Consider the following 21452-nt stretch of genomic DNA (forward strand, 5'->3'; position numbering starts at 1 on the left):
CGCCCTCCTCCGCCGCGGGCGGGGCTGCCGGGACCCCGCGGGAGTGGGGAGGGCCAACCGGGCCCAGGAAAGGGGCGGGGCGGCCGCAGTGACGCGGCCGGCGGCGGGGAGGGACGGCAGGGGCGCCGGCGGGCGGACCCGGAGGAAGGTCGGGGCCATGGGCCCGCGCTGCGCCTCCAGAGGGTCCGGCCACTGCTGGAACCCGAGGCTGGGGCCGGGGGCGCTGCGGGCTCCGACCAACGGCCCGTCCGCCCCCGCCCGTACCGGGTGAGGGGTGCCCGCCCTAAACTAGAGGTGAGCCGGGACGTTGGCGGGCGGGCCAAGAGCGCGGCGGGGGACGGGGACGCCGGGGAGCAAAGGGAAGTGGGGACAATGGGGCCTCTAGCCTGTTCGCTGGGTGCGAGGTGGGGAGGTGGGAGGGGTGCCTGCGGCGGAACCCGGGCGCAGGTGGGCGGAGCGGGTCTCCCAGGGTGGGGGCCCGTGGGGTACCCAGTGGAGCCACTCTTGCCTCAGCCCGAAGAGGGGTCAACCCCGGGAAGGATGATGGGGTGGCAGCATAAACGAGTGCCGGGGGTCCAGGAGGGATGCTGAGGAGGGGAAGTCGAGGACCGGGCTGCGGGCCAGAATAGGGAAGGCAGGTCTGGGGGCCGGAGGGGTTAGTTATGTGGTCCTGGAAGGTAGGTTCGGGTGCGGGGGGTGGGGAACACTGACAGACGCTCAGAGGAGGGGCGCACGGATCTGCTCTGCGGAGAGCCACCCCGGGGGACAAGGTTCTAAGCGGATGTCTGGGAGTGGGGGACATGCGACCCCACCGAGTATGGGAAACGGGGTGCAGGGGGCGGGACCCGAGGGGCTGGTTGCGGAAGGCGGGCCAGGAAGGAGGGGACCGGGGCTTCTGGGGGCGCGGCCCCGAGGGATTTTGAGGGGGCTTGGGACGTGGCCGCGGCTGGAGAGGCGAAGGTGGCCCGTTAGCCCGCCGGCCCGCGCCCGCCGCTCCGGGGGGCCCGCGTCAGCGCGCGGTTGCCATGGCGACAGGCGGGCGGGGGACAGGGGCTGCGCGGAAAAGAGGTCAGCGCTCAGCCTCGCTGCGGCTCGCGGCCCCCGGCGGCGCTGGCGGCGGCGCTGGGCTCGCCTCTGCCTCCCCCGTGGCGGGCCCAGGCATGGGGTCGGGCGGCGCGAGACCTCCGGCCCGCGCGCAGGGCTCGGGGCCGCGCGCCGCCGCCCCGCACTGACTGCCGCGCGGTGCCCTGCGCCAGGCGGAGCGGAGGCCGCGCGCGGCCGGCAGAGCACCTTCAGGATGCTCATCAAGGAGTACCACATTCTGCTGCCCATGAGCCTGGATGAGTACCAGGTGGCCCAGCTCTACATGATCCAGGTGAGGGCGGTGGGAAGCAGGAGACCAAGCGGGCCACACTTCATGATGGGGTAATGGCAGGAGCGCGCAGGCCGCACCTGGGACAAGGGGCTGGGCCCAGCTCAACCCCCATCAGCCCAGCTCTGAGCCTAGGGGAGGACAGAGAAGTACCCCTTCCAATGCGGGGGGTCGGGGAGGGGTGGCTGTGGGAAAAGGGGAAGAAGGGCCTAGCGGTGCCTCCCCATCCCCCAAGTGACTGGCCCCTGGTTGACGCACAGCCCACTTCTGATCTCCTTTAATCCTCCTTAGAATCCCAACCCCTTGCGGGAGGGAAAGGAGTGCATGAGGAGGCAAGAGCGAGAGGCAGGGAGCCAGGAGGGGTACTAGGTGGTAGAGAAGACTGGAAGGGGGTCCCCAGAGGGTGCATGATCCTGACAACCCCAGGTGGTCAGGGAGATGGGAATGAGGATCAGACCCCAAAGCTGTGACAGACAGGGGCAGGCAGAGACCCAAGAGGGTGAGGCAGGGGTCTGGGCTTGGGAAGGTTGCAGCAAGGCAGGCTCTCAAGGCAGGAAAACTGTTCAGGGCCAGGGAGGCCTGTGTTCCCCAGAAATGAGGGTTAGGGTCTGAAGAGACAGGAGGGCCAGGATCTGGCCTCAGGGGGTTGAGTGAGCCAAGTTCAGGCTCCAGAGCTATAAAAGGGCAGGAACTTTGCTCTCAAGCTACAAGGGGTGTGGCAGGAGCTGGTATTGGGGTCCCAGAGAGGGAGGGGACTGGGGTCAGGTTCTCAGAGAGGTGTGGGCCCCTTTCACTGTCCTCAATTCTTCCAGCCCACCCTCCCAGGCCTCTTTGCTGCCCCTGGAGCGCATGCGGCACACTCCTACCTCAGGAGCTTGTATTGACATCCCCTCTGCCTGGAATAGTTCCCCCCAGCCCCATGTGCACTCCACATCTACCCTCCCCCACTTCAAGTCATATTCACACTGTGGTCCTGTCATCTTCCCAATGAGGCTTTCCCTGATCATCCTGTCATAATCGTACACTTTCTTCTTCCCATAACACTTAGCACTTCTAACATACCATGTCATTTGCTTCTCTTAAGTCCCTCCCTCCCCTGGAACCGAAGTCACACAGGGCAGGCAGGGGTCTTTGCTTTGTTCATCAACAGGAGGCCCCAATGAATATAATCCCAATATGCCTGGAACAGAGCGGACAATAAGTACGTGAATGAGTGCTGGGTTGCGAGCCCTATGGAGGACTGGACAGCAGCTGTGATCCTGATCCCAGGGAGCTGCAGGGGACCAGGGTCGGGTTTCAGGGGGGTGGAAAGGCTGGGGCTAGGGCTTCAGCACTGTGCAGGGGCCAGGCTGAGCTGGGGACCCCAGGAGCTCAGCTGGGGCTGAGCTGCCCTTTCTGCTCTGCCCCGGGGTGCAGAAAAAGAGCCGGGAGGAGTCGAGTGGTGAGGGCAGTGGTGTGGAGATCCTGGCCAACCGGCCCTACGCGGACGGGCCCGGCGGCAGCGGGCAGTACACACACAAGGTGTACCACGTGGGCTCCCACATCCCAGGCTGGTTCCGGGCACTGCTGCCCAAGGCTGCCCTGCAGGTGGAAGAGGAATCCTGGAATGCCTATCCTTACACCCGAACACGGTGAGTGGGGGGCGGCGGGCCTGGGGCGACAAGAAGAACAGCCCTGGTGGGCACAGCAATGATCCTCACCCCTGACCTGTGCCCCAGGTACACCTGCCCCTTTGTGGAGAAATTCTCCATTGAAATAGAGACGTATTACCTGCCTGATGGGGGGCAGCAGCCGAACGTCTTCAACCTGAGTGGAGCTGAGAGGAGACAGCGCATCCTGGGTGAGGCCCAGGGCCAGTGAGGAGACCCCAGAGCCCCTCTCAGGCCACCTGCCACCTCAGTGGGCAGCCTCTGACAAGTCACAGGCTCTCTCCTGGCCTCGGCTTCCTGGCCGTGGAAGGCTGCCCTCCCAATCCCAAGGCAGGGAAGGGGTGGCCAGGGGGTAGGGGACTGGTGTGGTTCAGTGCCACTGGACCCCCCCCCCAGACACCATCGACATCGTGCGGGATGCAGTGGCCCCAGGAGAATACAAAGCAGAAGAGGACCCCCGGCTGTACCGCTCGGCCAAGACTGGCCGAGGACCGCTGGCTGATGACTGGGCGCGCACAGCGGCCCAAACAGGGCCCCTCATGTGTGCCTATAAGCTGTGCAAGGTCGAGTTCCGCTACTGGGGCATGCAGGCCAAGATCGAGCAGTTCATCCATGATGTCGGTGAGCACCCCGCCACAGGAGGTTCCCTTGACCCAGCATGCACCAGGCACCCTGTGTTTGAGCCAGGGATGCTCCCAGGCTACTGGGGACGCAGAATAAAGCCATCATTTCCATTCGATATGGCACTGAGGCAGAGGGGAGCAGCCCAGCCCAGCTGGGGGCCAGGGGGGCCTAGTCTTGAGGCATAGGTAAGAGTCAGGAGGGCAAGAAGCTGGGGACATGATCTCTGAGGTCCAGAGGGCTCTGACATTCAGAGATGCTGCTTTTCATCCGTTAAGCTTCCAGGATTCTCCAACGTTCTGTGGATCAAGGGAGACTTAGAAACACTCAAAAGGGTCAGCAGCCCGCACCAGCAACACACTAAGAAGTCCAGCCTAAGGCTGGGACTCTGCCATCATTCTGTTGGGGTCCCTCCTGCTCCCAGCTCCCATGGCCCCATGCTCTGGCCCCGGTATCCAGGAGTCCTGTTTCTAACCCCACAGCACCTGCAGCTCAGCCCCACCCCATCCCCTAGCTCTGAGGGTGGGCCACCTGCTGGTAGAACAGTCCTCAGATGGGGGCGTGCAGAGGCCTGGGCTCCATGGGACCTCCAGTGAGCCACTTCCCGTCTCTGCACCTTAGTTTTCCCTTCTGTGAATGGGCAGGAGGCTGGGCCAGGTATTAAGAACTAATACTGACAGCATTCACAACATGTAAGGTGCTTGGCTAATCACTTTTCCTGTAAGGTTTCCTTTAACCCCCATGACACCCCTGCAAGGTAAGAACCGCTATTCCCACTTTACAGACCAGATGAGGAAATTTAGCTTAGAGAATAATACAGGCTCCTTGTCTTACATTTGTAAAAATACCAGAAAGCACAAATAAGAAAATGAAATCACCCACATATAACTGCTGGTAAGATTCTGATATATTTCCTTCCAGAAGTTTGTAATTATAATCCAACTATTATTAGTTTATTTCCTAGATACTGAAGTTTCTAACTTTATTCCTCTGCTTCAGATGAAAATATCCCAGAATGGGTATCATCTTTCGCTACAAACTTCATTAAGTGCCAACACTTCCATTGACTATTAACACCTTCATTAACTATCAACAATTTCATTAAGTGTTAATGCCTAACTGTTGTTAACTCCTCTGAAGAAGTCAGCAAGAAGCTAGTGAGAAAGACAGCAAGAAGCCTTGGTCCCAGCTTCCCAGGGTGTCAGCGTTGGGTTTGTGCTCAGAGTTGGGGTGCCCAGAGGGATAAAAGAGGCAGGGATGGAGGGAGGGAGGTGGGACAGGAAGACAAATGCCCCAGTTTCTATTCCCAACTCCCGGACGGCACTCGCCCTGCCCTACTTTATGGCTCCGGGTGGGTGGTGTGCCCAGGGGAGCCATCACCCAATGTAGAGGGCTGGGCCTGTGGCTGCCCAGTGGCAGTGGTAGGGAAACTCGGACTGGGGGTGGGGGGCATGGTTCTGATGCCTGGGCACCTACAGGTCTGCGTCGGGTGATGCTACGGGCCCACCGCCAGGCCTGGTGCTGGCAGGATGAATGGACAGAGCTCAGCATGGCTGACATCCGGGCGCTGGAGGAAGAGACCGCCCGCATGTTGGCACAGCGCATGGCCAAGTGCAACTCGGGCAGTGAGGGGCCGGAGGCCCAGGCCCCCGGGAAGCCTAGTGTTGAGGCCCGGGCCGCGGCCAGCCATGCTGGCACCCCCGACGGGCCTGAGGCACCCTCCGGCCCCGACGCCTCGCCAGATGCCAGTTTCGGCAAGCAGTGGTCCTCCTCCTCCCGTTCCTCCTACTCATCCCAGCACGGAGGTGAGGCTGGGGCACAGGGGAGGGAGGGAGCCGCCCTCAGGCTGGACGCCCAGGCTGAGGTGGGTGTGGCCCTGCAGGGGGCGTGTCTCCCCAGAGCTTGTCTGAGTGGCGCATGCAGAACATCGCCCGAGACTCAGAGAACAGCTCCGAGGAGGAGTTCTTTGATGCCCACGGTCAGCACCACAGCCCTGCTGGGGGTGGAGGTGTCCCTGAGCAGCTCCCACTGCCCCATGATACAGCCCCTCGTCCTTTCAGAAGGCTTCTCGGACAGTGACGAGGTCTTCCCCAAGGAGATGACCAAGTGGAACTCCAATGACTTCATTGATGCCTTTGCCTCCCCTGTGGAGGCCGAGGGGACACCAGGTAAAGATTGCCAGCCACCAGCACCCTATATGCAGTCGACGCTCCGAGAAACACTCAGTCCTAAGCTTAATGGGGTCCTAAATCGAATGTCAATCCGGGGAGGGTGCTCATTAAATACACAGATGAATGGTGAGTGGATAAGGGATGGATAGATGGATGGGATTAGACTGTATTCCAAGTTCAGACATAGCCCAAAACATGAAGGAATTAATTTGGAGTCCAGGAAGGCTTCACATGGGAGGTGATGTCTAAGCCGCATTTTGAAGGATTGGACTAGCTCTGTCCAACAGAACTTTCTGTGATGATGGAAATGTTCTAGCCACTAGCTACGTGTGGTTTCTAAGCACTCGAAATGTGGCTAGTGCGACTGAGGAGCTGAATTTTGTATTGTACTGCATTTTAATTTATTTCAGTTTAAATAGGCACACGTGGCTGGTGGCTACCGTATTGGACAGGGAGGATTAGAAGGAATTTTCCGGGCAAACAGGCATTGTAGGGAGAGGCGTCCCTGACAGCAGCAGGACCAGCATGTGCAAAGGCCCAGCAATGTGAAATGACCCATGAGAGCCTGATGAGGGAGGACAGAGGAAGATGGGGGGTTGCTCGGGCAGACAGCAAAGCAGGGGTATCTGAAGTACCAGATGAAGGGATCCCCACAGGCCCCTCAGCCTCCTTCACTGGCTTCACCCTGTCCTACAGACCCTGGAACCGAGGCCACCAAAGACATTGGGGATGGGGCCCAAGCACCCAGGGACTCAGAGGTGAGTATGGTCAGCCACCGCACGTCTGCAGTTCTGCCCACCCCCCCCCCGCCCCCGCCAGGCAGGCTACTGCTCTTGACACTCCTGGCACCCACTGCGCCCCACAGGGCCCAGACGGAGCCGGGGAGCTGGGGGCCGAGGCATGCGCAGTCCACGCTCTCTTCCTCATCCTGCACAGCGGCAACATCCTGGACTCAGGCCCCGGAGATGCCAACTCCAAGCAGGCGGACGTGCAGACCCTGAGCCTGGCCTTTGAGGCTGTCACACGAATCCACTTCCCCGAGGCCTTGGGCCACGTGGCACTGCGTCTGGTGCCCTGCCCACCTATCTGCGCTGCTGCCTATGCCCTTGTCTCCAAGTACTGGTCAGGGGTGGATGGATGGGGGGACATACAGGGTCTTCAAGGTGCGGATAGCACGGGGCTCCAGGGACCAGAGAGGCCCCATGAGGAAAGGGGGAGGAGGCCAGGAAGCCAGACACCTGGGCCGGTCACCCACCCAACTGGACTCCAGTTTCTAGTCAGTGGCTCCATGCCAAAGGCCCCTTGGGTGCTGATGCTCCCCACAAAGGCCCCACGGTGCTAGGACTTGCCAACAGGCCAAGGGGACTCGGAGGGGGCAGTGGAGGCGCTGGAGGCCCTCCCACCCACCCACCACACCTCCTCCTACAGCCTGAGCCCCTACAGCCACGACGGTGATGGCCTGTCCCGCTCCCAGGACCACATTCCCCTGGCTGCCCTGCCACTGCTGGCCACCTCATCCTCCCGGTACCAGGGCGCGGTGGCCACTGTCATCGCTCGCACCAACCAGGCCTATGCTGCCTTCCTGCGCTCCCCTGAGGGTGCTGGCTTCTGCGGGCAGGTCAGGGGGTAGGGATGTCCCGGGGAGTCCTCCAGCTGCCTGCCTCTGCGGGAGCCCCTCCTGATGGCGCCACTCTCCCGGCTCAGGTGGTGCTGATCGGGGACGGCGTCGGCGGGATCCTGGGCTTTGACGCGCTCTGCCACGGTGCTGGTGCGGGCTCGGGGAGCCGGGGCAGCAGCCGCCGAGGGAGCATGGTCAGTGTGGCCGAACCCTGCCGCCTCAGGAGGGGGGGTGTCTCTCCAGCTCTAGGGCTCTCGCCCCTGCAATAGGACTTCTCTTCGGGCAGCTCCCCAGCTGCCTTGTGTGGTCCCCTCTTGGACTCCGCCCGAGGTCTTTCCTGGAGTCCCTGCCCAGCCCCCAAGCCTCTCTCCTCACTTCCAAATAAGTAGAAATCGAATTGTCTCCAATCCTAAGGATATTTCTGTCCCCTGTTTTGTCTAGAACAATGAGCTGCTGTCCCCGGAGGTCGGCCCAGTGCGGGACCCCCTGGCAGATGGGGTGGAGGGGCTGGGCCGGGCCAGCCCAGAACCCTCAGTCCTGCCTGCCCAGCGCACCCCCAGCGACATGACCAGTCCTGAGCCCGAGGGTGCTCAGAACAGGTGACGCTTCTGCCCCATAACCCACGCCCTGGGCTTGTGTTGGGCTGTGGAGGAAGCAGCGCTGAGCACTCCTCCGCCCCCCACAGCCTGCAGGCAGCCCCCCCAACCACCTCCTCTGGGGAGCCCAGGCGGGCAAGCACAGCCTCCTGCCCACCTGCTGCCACTTCTGAGGCTCCTGATGGCCCCACCAGCGCTGCCCGCCTTGACTTCAAGGTCTCCGGCTTCTTCCTCTTTGGCTCCCCGCTGGGCCTGGTGCTGGCTTTGCGCAAAACCGTGATGCCCGCCTTGGAGGGTGAGCCCTTGGGGTGGGGGTGGGAGCCACACCTTTGCCTTCATCTGCTCCTCCCTAGCTCTTTTGTCCCCCATGAGATGCTGGCTTTATTGCCATACCCCACTGTACAAAGATGCTAGCTAGAGAAGGGGAACCTGAGGCCCAGAAAGAAGGGACTTGCCAAGGCCAAGTTTCCCTTCTCCACTTGAGAAGGGGTCTGACAGGCAGGGGAAATACTTCATCCTGAATCACATCAGCAGATGAAGGGTCTGATCTCTTCTTAGCCAAGACACCTGTCTCACTTTCTCGGGACCCTGGTGACCTCCCGGGGACTGCAGTTTGGGAAGTGCTGGCTCAGGGTCACGCAGCCCGTCAGGTGCTGCTTCCCACACCCCCTGCCTCCCAGCATGCCCAGCTGAACCTCCTCCTTCCTTTATCTTCTGGGTTCCAGTGGCCCAGATGCGCCCAGCCTGTGAACAGATCTACAACCTCTTCCACGCGGCCGACCCCTGCGCCTCCCGCCTTGAGCCCCTGCTGGCCCCCAAGTTTCAAGCTATCGCCCCACTGGCCGTGCCCCGCTACCAGAAGTTCCCCCTGGGAGACGGCTCATCCCTGCTGTTGGGTATGCTCCCAACCAAGATAAAGGGGAGAAGGAGGAGGGCAGCAACAGGGAGGGATGGGAATGGGCTCCCCGCACCCAAGAAGATGTGAGCTGGTTCCTACATCCTTGATGACCTCTCATGTCACCAGTCCCAAGACCACGGAGCCCTATCCTAGCCCTTTGTGAGGTCTGGATCCCCAAGACCCTCTGACATTCTCTGCCAAGGAGTGGGGGCCAGTAGTGATGGCTGGGCTGGAGAAAGGAGCCAGCGGCACTGGGGTGCTGGTGTCTGGGAATAGCTACAATGTGGGGGGCTGCTGTATCTGCATGTAGGGGTGCACAGCATATCCATACGCACTTGTGTTCATGTCTCGGTATGGGGCATGTACCCGTATGCATGCAAGTGGGTACCCATTTGGCCCCGTGAGAGGAGGGGGCCTGTGTTGGAGGGGTGGTAGCAGGCATTCTGGCAGGGACATAGTGGGCTGTCAGCGTGAGCTAGGAGGAGAGAATGCCCCCTACTCTTCCTTTGCATCCAAATGTGGGGCACTTCAGCCTCAGCCAAGACCTGACCAGGGAGGGCTGGCAGGGGAGATGGTGGAGGTGCAGGGACCAAGCTGTCTTGAAAGCCCTGGGTGGGAAGACAGGAGGGCAGCGGGGCTCAGACCGCTGCTCAGGTTGCCCCACCTCCCCCAGCTGACACTCTGCAGACACACTCAGGCCTCTTTCTGGAAGAGCTGGAGATGTTGGTGCCCTCAACACCCACCTCTGCCAGCGGTGCCTTCTGGAAGGGCAATGAGTTAGGCACCGATCCACCGACCCAGCCAGCTGCCCCCAGCACCACCAGTGAGGTGGTTAAGAGTAAGTCACCCAGCCACCCAGCCTGGGGAGGGGACACTTATTCTACCTCCCTTGCCCCCAGCGTTTGCTCTGGAACCAGAGGGCCCCAGCACCCAACCTCGGACTTGGCAAAGGGCAGGCTTGGCAGAAAGGAGGGAGGAAAGAGCACCCAGGGGCCAGACACGTGGGCACGAGGTGGGAGGCCACCCCTGACTCACTGCCCAACGTGGCCGTGCAGTCCTGGAGCGCTGGTGGGGGACCAAGCGGATTGACTACTCGCTCTACTGCCCCGAGGCGCTCACCGCCTTCCCCACCGTCACGCTGCCCCACCTCTTCCACGCCAGCTACTGGGAGTCGGCTGATGTGGTGGCCTTCATCTTGCGCCAGGTGGGCCAGGGGATACGGGGTGGGAGATGTGAACCGGACGAGGGATGGGGAGCCCCGGGCCAGGGGAGGCGCAGCCCCAGGCTCCCCGTTCACGTGGCCTCACGTGCACAGGTGATCGAGAAGGAGCAGCCACAGCTGACGGAATGCGAGGAGCCGTCCATCTACAGCCCGGCCTTCCCCAGAGAGAAGTGGCAGCGCAAACGCACGCAAGTCAAGATCCGGGTATGTGCCCTGCCCCTCGCGCCCTCAGGAGCAAGACCCTGCCCTCTCTCCCCAGCATCCCCGCCCAGCTCCTTCCCAGGATCTTCCCCGGTGCCGCCCCCGCCCCCTACAGTCCTGGCCCCGCCTCCTCGAGCCTCGGCCCCGCCCCTGGGAACCAGGAATCTCCTCCCCTTCCACCGCTGATTCGGACGTCGGATCCTCGCTCTCCGCACGGATCCTCATCCCCTGAATCCCGTCCTGTCACGGCTCCATCCCCTGGGAGCCGCAGTTTACACGCACCCCCGACCTCAGGTCGGGTCGGAAAAGCCCCCACCATTGGGCCTTGCCCTGTCTGGGCGCGGGTCCCACCCCCGCCGGGCTGCGCGCTCACGCCGTCTCCTCCCGCCAGAACGTCACTTCCAACCACCGGGCAAGCGACACGGTCGTGTGCGAGGGCCGCCCCCAGGTGCTGAATGGGCGCTTCATGTACGGGCCCCTGGACGTGGTCACGCTCACTGGAGAGAAGGTCAGGACACGGCGGCCTTGGCCCCGGGTACACCCGCCTCCATCGAGCCGACCTCGCGCCCACGGGGAACTCTCGGTCCCTCCACCCCCGACGACAGCCCGCCCAGACCCTCCTCCACTCCGGGTCCGGGGGTGCGCGGGGCTCCGGCCCATGGGCCCTCTCGCCCGCTCTCCCCACCAGGTGGACGTCTACATCATGACGCAGCCGCTGTCGGGCAAGTGGATCCACTTCGGCACTGAGGTCACCAACAGCTCCGGCCGCCTCACCTTCCCGGTGCCCCTCGAGCGCGCGCTGGGCATCGGCGTCTACCCGGTGCGCATGGTGGTCAGGTGAGCGCCGGGCGGGCCGGGCTTCCGCGGGCCGGGGCTCTGCCGGGGCCTCACTCGCCCTGTGCCGCTCACGCCGTCCGTGGGCCGCAGGGGCGACCACACGTACGCCGAGTGCTGCCTGACCGTGGTGGCCCGCGGCACCGAGGCCGTGGTCTTCAGCATCGACGGCTCCTTCACCGCCAGCGTCTCCATCATGGGCAGCGACCCGAAGGTGCGCGCCGGCGCCGTGGACGTGGTCAGGTAGGAGCGGCGCCACCCCGCTTGGCCGCCGCGGTGACTGGCCGCACCCCCGGTGATGGAGCTGACCGCCGTCCCACCCCGCAGGCACTGGCAGGACGCCGGCTACCTGATCGTGTACGTGACGGGCCGGCCCGATATGCAGAAGCACCGCGTGGTGGCCTGGCTGTCGCAGCACAACTTTCCTCACGGCGTCGTCTCCTTCTGCGATGGCCTCACCCACGACCCACTGCGCCAGAAGGCGATGTTTCTGCAGAGCCTGGTGCAGGAGGTGCGGCTGCGGAGGGTCCCGCTCCGCCCCCTCCCGGGGCAGTAGGACCCTCGGAGGCCCACCTGGTCCCACCCTCCCGCCCCGGGACCCTAACTGGCTGGAGAGGCCCCTATGGCTCGGCCCCCTACTGGTCCGAGAGGCCTCTAGCCCTCCTGACCAACTCCCGCTCGCGTCGTGGCCCGGTGACGTGAGCCCGGTGGCCCCGCCTCCGTCCGACGAGCCCCGCCCTCGAAACCTTCTGACCTGGGATGCCGAGCGGACCCACCCCGGTCTCGCCCCCGCCCCCCGCCCCTAGGATGGCTGACCGGCCCCTCCCGCCACAGGTAGAACTGAACATCGTGGCTGGCTATGGGTCCCCTAAAGACGTGGCCGTCTATGCGGCGCTGGGCCTGCCCCCGAGCCAGACCTACATCGTGGGCCGTGCGGTGCGGAAGCTGCAAGCTCAGTGCCAGGTGAGGGCCGAGTGAAGGCGGGGATTGGGAGCTGGCCAGGGAGCCCGAGCCTAGGTCTGAGGCCATGAGAACCACCTGTGTAAAGAAGCACCTGAGGGGATGGCTGTAAAAAGGCCAGCTGGCCTCAGGGGACTGGGTTCCTCCTAGGATAGGGTCATGAACAGCTTGGAGCTCCTGGGCAGGCCAGGATTGATAACCGAGGCGGGGGTGTGCTCAGGACCTTGAGGGCTTGGTCCACTCTGGCTTGGCCCTGGGCACGGACCTTGAGCTTTCGGAGCCCCAATTTCCTGTCTGTAGAACAGAAATGATGACCTGGCACCAACCTCCACAGCTCTCATGAACATCACACAACACGCACGGGGCTGGGAACAAAGCAAGTGCTCACTGAATGTTAGTTGCTGTTCTTTCCCGCCAAGACCTCGGGAAACGGAAGCCCAGAGAGGCGCAGAGCGAGGACTAAAGCCAGGGCGCTCTGGCTCCCAGTCTGGGGTTCCTACCTGCTGAGAGAAGGCTGCGGGTCAGGCTGTGCCAGGCCTATAGCGCTACCAGCACTGGGCGAGCCTGGGGGCGTCGGGGGGGCAGGCGAGGGCTGCATGTGGGCCTGAGACCAGCCGTGCCCTCATCCCTGCCCACCTCTGCCCACAGTTCCTGTCAGATGGCTACGTGGCCCACCTGGGCCAGCTGGAGGCAGCCTCCCACCCTCATGCCCCCACGGGACCCTCCAGGGCCGCCCTGGCCAAGAGCAGCTACGGCGGGGCCGCCCCTGTGGACTTCCTGCGCAAGCAGAGCCAGCTGCTTCGCTCCAGGGGCCCCAGTCAGGTGGAGCGCGAGGGCCCAGGGACACCGCCCACCACCCTGGCCAGAGGCAAGGCCCGGAGCATCAGCCTCAAGCTGGACAGCGAAGAGTGAGGCCCACACTGTGGCTGGCCCTGAGTTATTTATTCATGCACGCGAGGGGCCCAAGTGGCACATGCAGGCGGGCTGGGGGCCCAGACCTGTGGCCCCCCAACCCCACACCCTGCATCTTTGTCTGCCCCTTGGTGTTACTTCCCTTTCATGTCAGGGGCACCTAGCCTCGGTGGGGGGAGGAGGGAGCGGCAAGGGCCCAGAGGCTTTTCCAGTGTGTGTAAATCTATGAAAATAAACCACGTGTAACCCACCTGACTGCCCACGTGCCTGGCACCACAGCGCAACCAAGCCCAGTTTCCAGTTTGATGGGGACACTGAAGGGCTGAGAGGGGCCAGGATGCACCCAGGGTCATAGCATGGGTTAGAGGCAAGGCCAGAATGGGGGCTGGGGCCTCGGAGGTCTCATGGAGGGCTCTTTCCTCCCTTCTACCCGAGGCTGCCTCCTGAATAGTCATCCCACCCCACCGCACCCTCCCCACCTGGGTCAGCCCTTCAGTTCGCAGGGGCCTAGGGCCATAAGACCACGGGACCAGAGGCTGGAGGGGAGAGCTACACTGGGGGGCCCATCTCACTCAGGCCCTCCTGGCTGTGCCTTTGTCTCCCCCTGAAGACTGAAGACCCCCAGGCACCTCGGCCCTGGCCAGCAAAAAAAACACTTCCTTTGTGACAGAGATCCTCCTCCTCACCTCTGTTGGGCACACTGAGGCCCAGAGAGGTCTTGGAGCTGGTAAATGGGAAGCTGGGATTAGAACCCCAAACCTTTGCCTCCCAAAACCTCCCAAGTACCAGAAATTCGAGGTGATAACCCTGGCTCCCCCAATGGATCAGCTCGGCAGGCCCAGGGAGAGATAAATACGGCCTTTATATACAGAGAGGCGGGACGTAGCGGGGGCAGGGGTCCTGGCGGCGGCAGCAGTGGGCGAGGCAGGGCAGACAGGGTGGGCAGGGCCCTATCAGTGGGAGAAGATGCCCCGGAAGCGAGCCTTGTCCTCTTCCTCCTTCTGCCGGATCCGTGCCTCCAGGGCCCGCAGCTCACGGCTCACGATGGGCGCCAGGGCGGGGTCCAGCTCCAGCACCTTGGCAAAGTCAGCCTGGGCCTCCTGGGCGTTCCACACGGCCGCGTGCGCCTTGCCCCGCTTGAAGTAGGCCTTGACATTGTCTGCAGGGGCACCAGCGGGCAGCAGGCGTGCAAAGGCATGAGGGTCGGGGTGGGGGGCAGGACAAGCCAGCCGCCCGGCCTGACTTTCTGGCACCGTGGTCCCCTCCTGGGTCAGAGCCCTCCCAACCCGAGGATGCCAACCACACCCTGCCGAACCCCGTCACTGGCAGCGCAGAGCGCACGGCCCTGCCTGGGCGGGGGACGTGCGCTGGGGCCCGTGCTCACCGTCGTACTTGTTGAGGATGGAGGAGCAGTGGTCCAGCACTTCGTAGTACTCCTGTGCCACCAGCTTGCACTGGCAGTAATTGAGCAGCAGCGGGGTGATCTGCTGATCCAGCTGGATCCAGTCAGGGGAACCGGGCTGCTCCTGGGGGCACGGGCGCAGGGCGAGGGCAGAAGGTGCTGAGAGCCGGGTCCCTTGGCTCCCCACCTCACCGCCCCCACCCACAGCCCCTGGGGCCGCACCTTCATCTGCAGGTTCTTGAGGCAGGCGATGGCGTCGTAGTACTTGGCGGCGGCCTCCTTCACGTGGCCCTCACGGTACAGCCTGTTGCCCTCCTGGTGGATGACCGGCACTGCCTTGGCCTTCTCCTCGTCTGTCATGGCCCAGGGGTCCTGCTGGTACGTGCCGGGGTTCTCCACCTGCCAGAGCACGGGCCGCGTCAGGGGGTGAGGCCCGGGGGTGGGGGGGACCACGGCTTCTCCGCGGCAGGCCTGCCTGGCCTCTGGGCCTCGGACGCCAGGAGCAGAACCACTTGTTCACTCACTGACCACTCGACAACCGTTGAAGTCGCACCTCCTACCTGCCCAGCTTCCAGGAACAGAGCCATGAACAAGACGGTGAAAAGCCCCACCCTCACGGAGACTTCTGGAGGCAGTGGGCTCCCCACTTCCCAGGCAGGGGGAGACCCAGGGGGACTGCTGGGGTCCCACCAGGCGTTCTTGTACCCGCCCTGTCCCGACCCCCCCAACAGTCCATCCACCGAGCCCACAGCCCCGGGCAGGGAGGCAGGGCCAGTTCCTGCCGTGAGGCCCCTGGGGCTTGGCGGCCCCTCACCTTAAGCATCTCAATGTCGAAGATGAGAGGCTGGGGGTTCTGCTGCAGGGCGTCCAGGTCGGCATGGCCCAGGGAACTGTGCTCGTGCATCTGGGCTATACCACAGCAGTGCCGCTGGCCCTCCAGAGGGTCCTTGCCCGCTGCGATGTTGCGCAAACTCTTGGCCACCAGCGGATACAGGACCACATGCTGCAGAAAGGCGGGTGGGCACCAGGGGCTCTGTCAGCATGGGCTGCCTGGTCACCAGGCCCAAGAGGCCCAGCCCCTGGCCCCATCACCATCTGAGAAAGGACACTGAAGCCCAGATGGGGCAGCAACTGGCTCAGGCCCCAGTCCGTTAAAACGCAGGAGGGCTTCTCCCTCAGGAGTCCTCTGGCGTCCCAGCCTTCTGTTCTGGCAAAGTCCCCAGCTCCTGCCACACTCCCTGGCCACCAAACCAAGCACCCCTCCCACGCCCAACACAAACACACACTCTCACTGTCAACCCATCTCCCCTGCGCTTACAAGCTCAGTGAGACTCTTGCCTCTTCCTCCTCCCGGAGGTGTAGCCCACAAGCTGGACTTCTCACTGTACTGGGGTCCCTCCCTCCACATTCTGTTCTCAACGTCTCTTCCTTCTCTCCTGCCCCAGCCCCACCTCATTCAGGGCCTGTCTCAGGTCTGGGCCCAAGATAGAAACTCAAAGCCCTTGGCTGAGACCTCCAGGCATAGAGGACCTAGCCTTTGACCTTTCACTAGGAACAGCTGCTGAGATGGTGGGACCCAGACTAACCCCCACCCCAGTACAACCAGCTCTGCTCACTGCCCTTACTACCTATATGGGGGCAGTCTGGCTAATGAAGAGGAGAAGGCAGAAGAGGCCAGGACCCCAGTGTCCTATTGTTGTGGCGCCCTGGAGGGAGTTGGCGGTGGCCTAGCTAGGGCACAGGCCCTGGGATGGGGAATAGGGAACGGCAGGACAGACACTACAGGCAGGTGCGGGATGCCAGGTACCTTGACATCACAGCAGAACTGGGCGATCTCCCCCTCACGCATGGTGCACACGATGGTCTCCCACACAGGCAGCTTGAACTTCTTGCCAATGATGAGCTCCATGGGCTTGCCACGCACCCGGCTGTCGTCCAGCACGGCGCCCTCCTTGTTGCTGTGCAGAGTCCGATAGTGGAACGTGGCCTGCAGGCCACATGTGGGATAAGGCAAGGGCGCAAGCCCTCACCAGGCCCCCAAGGACAAGCCCAGCTCCCAGCCTGCATATAGCACGGGGTACAGGACTCGCCCAAGGGTCACTACCTGACCTCTACCCCACCACCAGGGGAAGAAACTAAGTCACACGGTTTGGGGGTGGACAGGCTGGGATGGGATCCCAAGCACTCTGGCACCAAATGTTCTTTCAAAAAAATTTTTTTTTTTTTTTAAAGATTTTTTTTTTATTTGTTCAGGGGCGCCTGGGTGGCTCAGTCATTAAGCGTCTGCCTTCGGCTCAGGTCATGATCCCAGGGTCCTGGGATCGAGCCCCGCATCGGGCTCTCTGATCAGCGGGAAGCCTGCTTCTCCCTCTCCCACTCCTCCTGCTTGTGTTCCCTCTCTCACTGTTGTCTCTGTCAAATAAATAAATAAAATCTTTAAAAAAAAAGGGCTACAGATCAGAAAACAAAATGCAGCAGAGGAAGACTGGGCGGATTTATACACGGGAGGCGGGCACTGTCTGAGAAGGCAACATTTAAGCAGAGATCTGAAGAGAGGAAGAGAGAAAGCACGCCAGACCAGATGCTGGGGTAGGACACTTGTGTGAACCTTCTAGGCCAAAAGAACAGCAGGTCGATCGTGTGGTGTGTTCAAGAAGCATCAAGGCCAGTGTGGCAGAAGCAGAGTGAATGAGGGGAGGGGTGCACTGTGGGGTCACCGGAGTCAAGGGGACAGATCCTGCAGGGCCTGGAGGATGTGGTGAGGACGTCGTGTTTTTACTCTGGGCGGCTCCACACGGAGGAGGGACAGGATCTGACTTGGGTTCCACAGCTGCCAAGATGAGAGAATAGAATGCCGGGGGGTGGGGGGTGGCAGATGCAGGAAGGTGAGTTAGGCGGTGAGTGCAGTAGGTCAGGGCAGACAACAGAGGCCTGGACCAGAGTGGTAACGGGAGAAACCATGAGAAGTGGTCAGATCCTGGGTGCATTCTCAAGATGTGAGCGAACAGGAGGGGCCATGGAGACTGGGAGGGTTTTGGCCTGAGCAACCAGAAGGCCGAAGGTGCCCTTCACTGAGATGGGGAAAGACTGGGTGCAGCAGGTTAAGTTTGAGTTGCCAACCAGCCATCCAAGTGGCAACGGTGAGTTGGGAGCTGGATATCAGGTTTAAGGAAGAGGCGTAGCCAGAAATACACCTGTGGGAGTAGTCCAGGCATGGAGGGCTTTTTAGGGATGAGCCTGGGGAGATCATCTGCGGGTGAGTGCAGAGAGAAGAGATCTGAAGACTGAAGCCTTGGCAGGATATAGGTAGAGAAGCCCACGTTCTTGCCCACCACACCAAGCCGCACCCCTGAACTCCGTTTCCAAGTCAGTACACTGGAAGCACTCATAGTATCCATCCCACGTTGTGGGAATGAAAAGAAATAAACCTGTGTGGTATTTAGCACAGGGCTCACTGTGAGCACTCAGTCTACGCTGGGGATTGTTTTTTTTTTGTTTTTTTTTTTTGTTTTTTTTTTAACACCTGTTCCTGCCATGAGAGAGCAGGGGTTTTTTTTGTTTTGTTTTGTTTTTTTTTAAGATTTTATTTATTTATTTGAGACAGAGAGAATGAGAGAGAGCATGAGAGGGAGGAGGGTCAGAGGGAGAAGCAGACTCCCCGCCGAGCAGGGAGCCCGATGCGGGACTCGATCCCGGGACTCCAGGATCATGACCTGAGCCGAAGGCAGTCGTTTAACCAACTGAGCCACCCAGGCGCCCTACGCTGGGGATTGTTACTGGGTATTGCCTGTCCTGTTTTTTGGTGCCACTGTTCACATATCTTCACTATCTTTACAATGTCTCTCCTTCTGGTGTCTGTTCCATCCAGGATCTCCCTTGCCAGGGCCTTCTTCAAGGCCATCAACCCCCCCAGCCCATCGGGGTATGCAACCACACCCACACCTCCTCTCTCCACTCTGGAAGGAGCCCTCTTAATATAACTGATCACCAGGACGATGCAGCTTCCCTCGCTCTCAGGGCACTCACACTGGGCCAGCCTAGGATCTTTACCTGCCCAACCTGGGCCTAGTGCGGCTGGAGGACAATGTGTTCATTCACAGCCACTCTCACTTTCGGTGTCCCAGTCTAGGCCAGGATCTTTGGTCATTCATTCAATATGCATGTTCTTTATGACTGCTCTGCTGGGCCCAGGGGCTGCCCCTGAGAAGTTCCTGACTCTACAGACAAGTGGCAACCAGGAAAGGCCCTCCAGGAGGAGGGAACTGCATGAGCAGAAGCAGGGAAGCCTGGAGACATAGGGGGAGGGGCCTGGAGAGGCATGGATATACAAAGGAGGAAGGTAGTAGGCTCTTTAATTTCCTAGCCCTTATCTGTCCTGAGCAACATCACCTAGCAGTCCTAAAAAACTCTGCCGAAGAGTTCCAGTCTGACAGACCTGACCTCTGGACATATTCAATAGGTTTGTGTGCTCCGGGGCCTCATGTTTCCCATCTAAACAATGGGAGCTGGTCTAAGTGTTTTCAGAAGGCCCTCCCATCTATGAAAGAACTGGAACCTTGCAACCCGGAGGCCCAGGGCCTCCTCCTCAGTCCCGGGGCACCTCCCAGGTCCCAGGTCTCCTGCTCCGGGTCTCCTCCAGCGCCCGGTCCGCTCAAGGACTGAAGCCAAACCCCTGCAACCTTCTTAGGATGACTGACTGGCTCCCCGACCAATGCGGCCACACGGCCAAGCCACGGGGCGAGGCAGACATATCCAAATTCACCCCCTACTTAAAACCAGACCAACCAGCGTCGAGCTCGGCACGTGAGCAGTAGGGTCACCGACCGCTGCTATCTGGGCATGCGCAACCTCTCGCCTAAGGCCTCCTCCCGCCTCGCATGCGCACCGCGCCGCAGAAGGGTTCAGGGGAGGGGGCTACGCACGAACCTTGGTTCCATCCTGAAAGTCAGGGAGCTCTCCTCGGCCCTCCTGTATCACACGCTTTTGTATCCCGTCCTCCCGGAGTCTTGCGATGATATCCGCCATCCTTCTTCCCCGGTGCTCTCTTTCGGTAACTTCCGGACTCCTTCGGCAGCTTCCGGACCTGCTTCGGCAACTTCTAGAGCTTCGGCAACTTCCGAGATGGCGCCATTTTGGCTGAGGGCAGACGCCAAAAAGGGACTAAACGTAGAGACGGACTGTGATTGGTTCTCTGCGCAGCGGCCGAGCGCGCGCGTCTCGCCAGGGGCGGGTCTGGCCGGGTAGGCCCCGGGACCTGTCGGAGAGGCGGGGCCAGGGTCTGCCGGGCGGGAGTGGGCGGGGCGTCCCCAGCAATCGTGTCCTTGAATGGATTTGGACCGGCGCTCCCGCGTGGTTGTGTGCCCCCACCCAGCCCGTTTAAAGTGGTAGTACTGTGACAGCATTACAGGGCTCGGAGAGTGCGGGGGACTCCATCCGTAACGCCGCTCCCTGAAGCTACTGTTATTGTGTATCCCTTGCTGGCCTTTAATTTTCTTTTTACGTATGTAGCGCAACAGTGACGTTTGCGTCCTGGATTTTTCTCTTAAAAAAAAAAAAAAAGCACCCCAAATAAGTGAAAAATAAAAAATAAAACCAGGAGTAAGAGGCAGGGGAAGGAGAGTTTCAGTATTCCTGTGAGTACAGTAATCTACCAAGAAGGGACCGAGAGAGCCCCTGATGGGGTCAGGAGTGGTTGAGAGTAGTCCCCTGACTCCACAGTGTCAGACACATAGTAGGTGCATAATAAATATTAGGAAATACATGACTGATAGAAGTGAGGTACTTTGGGGACTAAAACAAGGTTTTTCTTGGCCTCTGGAAACTAGCTGTGAACAATAGTGGTGAGAGCCTTCACCCAATTTAAAGGATTCCTACCCCAGGAAGGGGAATGTCTTGAGACTGTGTGGTGTCTTCGTCCTACCCTCCTAAGTGGGAAGGGTTATTGTCCCTCCCCTCTGACCCAGGTGCTAAGTGCTTCAGACATTCACACTGGTTCATTGCCCACAAGAAGTCCCCTGAGAGAGGTGGGACCTCAGAGGTGAGAGGGAAATGTGCTTTGTTTGGTTGGTTTTTGCTTTCGCTTTATACCAACACCGGAAGTTTCACAGCCAAGCTCTGCCAAATTTTGAAGCAGTTTTGAAGCCTGTATCTTATACAAATTGTTCCAGAAAATGGAAAAAGAGGAAAGCTGACCAATATATTTTATGAGGCTAGCTTAATCTTGATTCCCGCACCAGATAAGTATACCAAAAGACAAGAAAGGTGTAGGCCCGTTTTACTGATACTCAGAGATATGAAAAATACTAAATGAACTATTAAGCTAGCTGAAACCACTAGAGTGCACAAAAATGCATCAATAATGCTAAGTGAATGTCACTCACAAAAAGACAAGTACTATGTAATTCCATTTATATGAGGTACCTAGAGTAGTCAAATTCATAGAGGCAAAGTTGAATGGTGGTTGGTGGGGGAGAGGCAAATGAAGATTTGTTGTTTAATGAGTATAGCATTTCAGTTTTACAATATGAAAAAGTCCTAGAGATTGGTTGTATAACAATGTGAAGATACTTAACACTACTGAACTGTGCACTTAAAAATGTTTAAGATAGTAAGGGGCACCTGGGTGGCTCAGTCGTTAAGCGTCTGCCTTTGGCTCAAGTCATGATCCCAGGGTCCTGGGATCGAGCCCCGCATCGGGCTCCCTGGTCAGCCCAATGCTCAGCCAGGAAGCCTGCTTCTCCCTCTCCCACTCCCCCTGCTTGTGTTCCCTCTCTTGCTGTCTCTCTCTCTCTCTGTCAAATAAATAAATAAATAAAATCTTTAAAAAAAAAAAGTTTAAGGGCGCCTGGGTGGCTCAGTTGGTTGGGCGACTGCCTTCGGCTCAGGTCATGATCCTGGAGTCCTGGGATGGAGTCCCGCGTCGGGCTCCCTGCTCAGCAGGGAGTCTGCTTCTCCCTCTGACCCTCCTCCCTCTCATGCTCTCTCTCATTCTCTCTC

At 60.5% G+C, this 21452-nt stretch overlaps 2 protein-coding genes across 3 annotated transcripts; one reads left to right on the forward strand and one right to left on the reverse strand.

Moving 5' to 3' along the window:
- The first annotated feature begins 106 nt into the window (after window positions 1–106).
- On the forward strand, window positions 107–13304 carry PITPNM1 (phosphatidylinositol transfer protein membrane associated 1). Its single transcript, XM_006743608.3, has 24 exons — window positions 107–294; window positions 1257–1375; window positions 2789–3003; window positions 3091–3212; window positions 3418–3642; window positions 5121–5447; window positions 5525–5620; window positions 5703–5810; window positions 6510–6571; window positions 6679–6929; window positions 7242–7431; window positions 7518–7625; window positions 7873–8030; window positions 8117–8322; window positions 8753–8923; window positions 9599–9763; window positions 9981–10129; window positions 10241–10351; window positions 10740–10856; window positions 11037–11185; window positions 11276–11425; window positions 11510–11693; window positions 12017–12145; window positions 12791–13304. The coding sequence occupies exons 2-24, from the start codon at window positions 1298–1300 to the stop codon at window positions 13052–13054; spliced, it is 3735 nt and encodes a 1244-aa protein (XP_006743671.2). The 5' UTR covers window positions 107–294; window positions 1257–1297; the 3' UTR covers window positions 13055–13304.
- Window positions 13305–13897: 593 nt separating this feature from the next.
- Window positions 13898–19616, reverse strand: AIP (AHR interacting HSP90 co-chaperone). Of its 2 annotated transcripts, none has more exons than XM_081797673.1 (6): window positions 19383–19616; window positions 16264–16443; window positions 15271–15459; window positions 14679–14855; window positions 14447–14580; window positions 13898–14213 (listed from the first exon to the last, which is right to left on the reverse strand). In XM_081797673.1, the coding sequence occupies exons 1-6, from the start codon at window positions 19479–19481 to the stop codon at window positions 14141–14143; spliced, it is 852 nt and encodes a 283-aa protein (XP_081653799.1). In that variant the 5' UTR covers window positions 19482–19616; the 3' UTR covers window positions 13898–14140. The 2 variants fall into 2 exon arrangements, with proteins under 2 accessions (XP_081653799.1, XP_081653798.1); XM_081797672.1 differs by having other exon boundaries at window positions 14439–14580.
- Window positions 19617–21452: the final 1836 nt, after the last annotated feature.

The sequence above is a fragment of the Leptonychotes weddellii genome, chromosome 11 (assembly GCF_054177405.1).
Source record: "Leptonychotes weddellii isolate Sample4059 chromosome 11, ASM5417740v2, whole genome shotgun sequence".
NCBI classification, from domain to species: Eukaryota; Metazoa; Chordata; class Mammalia; order Carnivora; family Phocidae; genus Leptonychotes; species Leptonychotes weddellii.

Excerpts from the sequence above, each read along its gene's own strand:
- PITPNM1 (XM_006743608.3), top strand. The coding sequence starts at position 1,298 with ATGCTCATCAAGGAGTACCACATTCTGCTGCCCATGAGCCTGGATGAG. Across the intron at positions 3,213-3,417 it reads GAGGAGACAGCGCATCCTGG|ACACCATCGACATCGTGCGG; the intron begins GTGAGGCCCAGG and ends CCCCCCCCCCAG. Across the intron at positions 8,924-9,598 it reads CGGCTCATCCCTGCTGTTGG|CTGACACTCTGCAGACACAC; the intron begins GTATGCTCCCAA and ends CACCTCCCCCAG.
- AIP (XM_081797672.1), bottom strand. The coding sequence starts at position 19,481 with ATGGCGGATATCATCGCAAGACTCCGGGAGGACGGGATACAAAAGCGT. Across the intron at positions 16,444-19,382 it reads ACTTTCAGGATGGAACCAAG|GCCACGTTCCACTATCGGAC; the intron begins GTTCGTGCGTAG and ends TGTGGCCTGCAG. Across the intron at positions 14,581-14,678 it reads TCAAGAACCTGCAGATGAAG|GAGCAGCCCGGTTCCCCTGA; the intron begins GTGCGGCCCCAG and ends CCGTGCCCCCAG.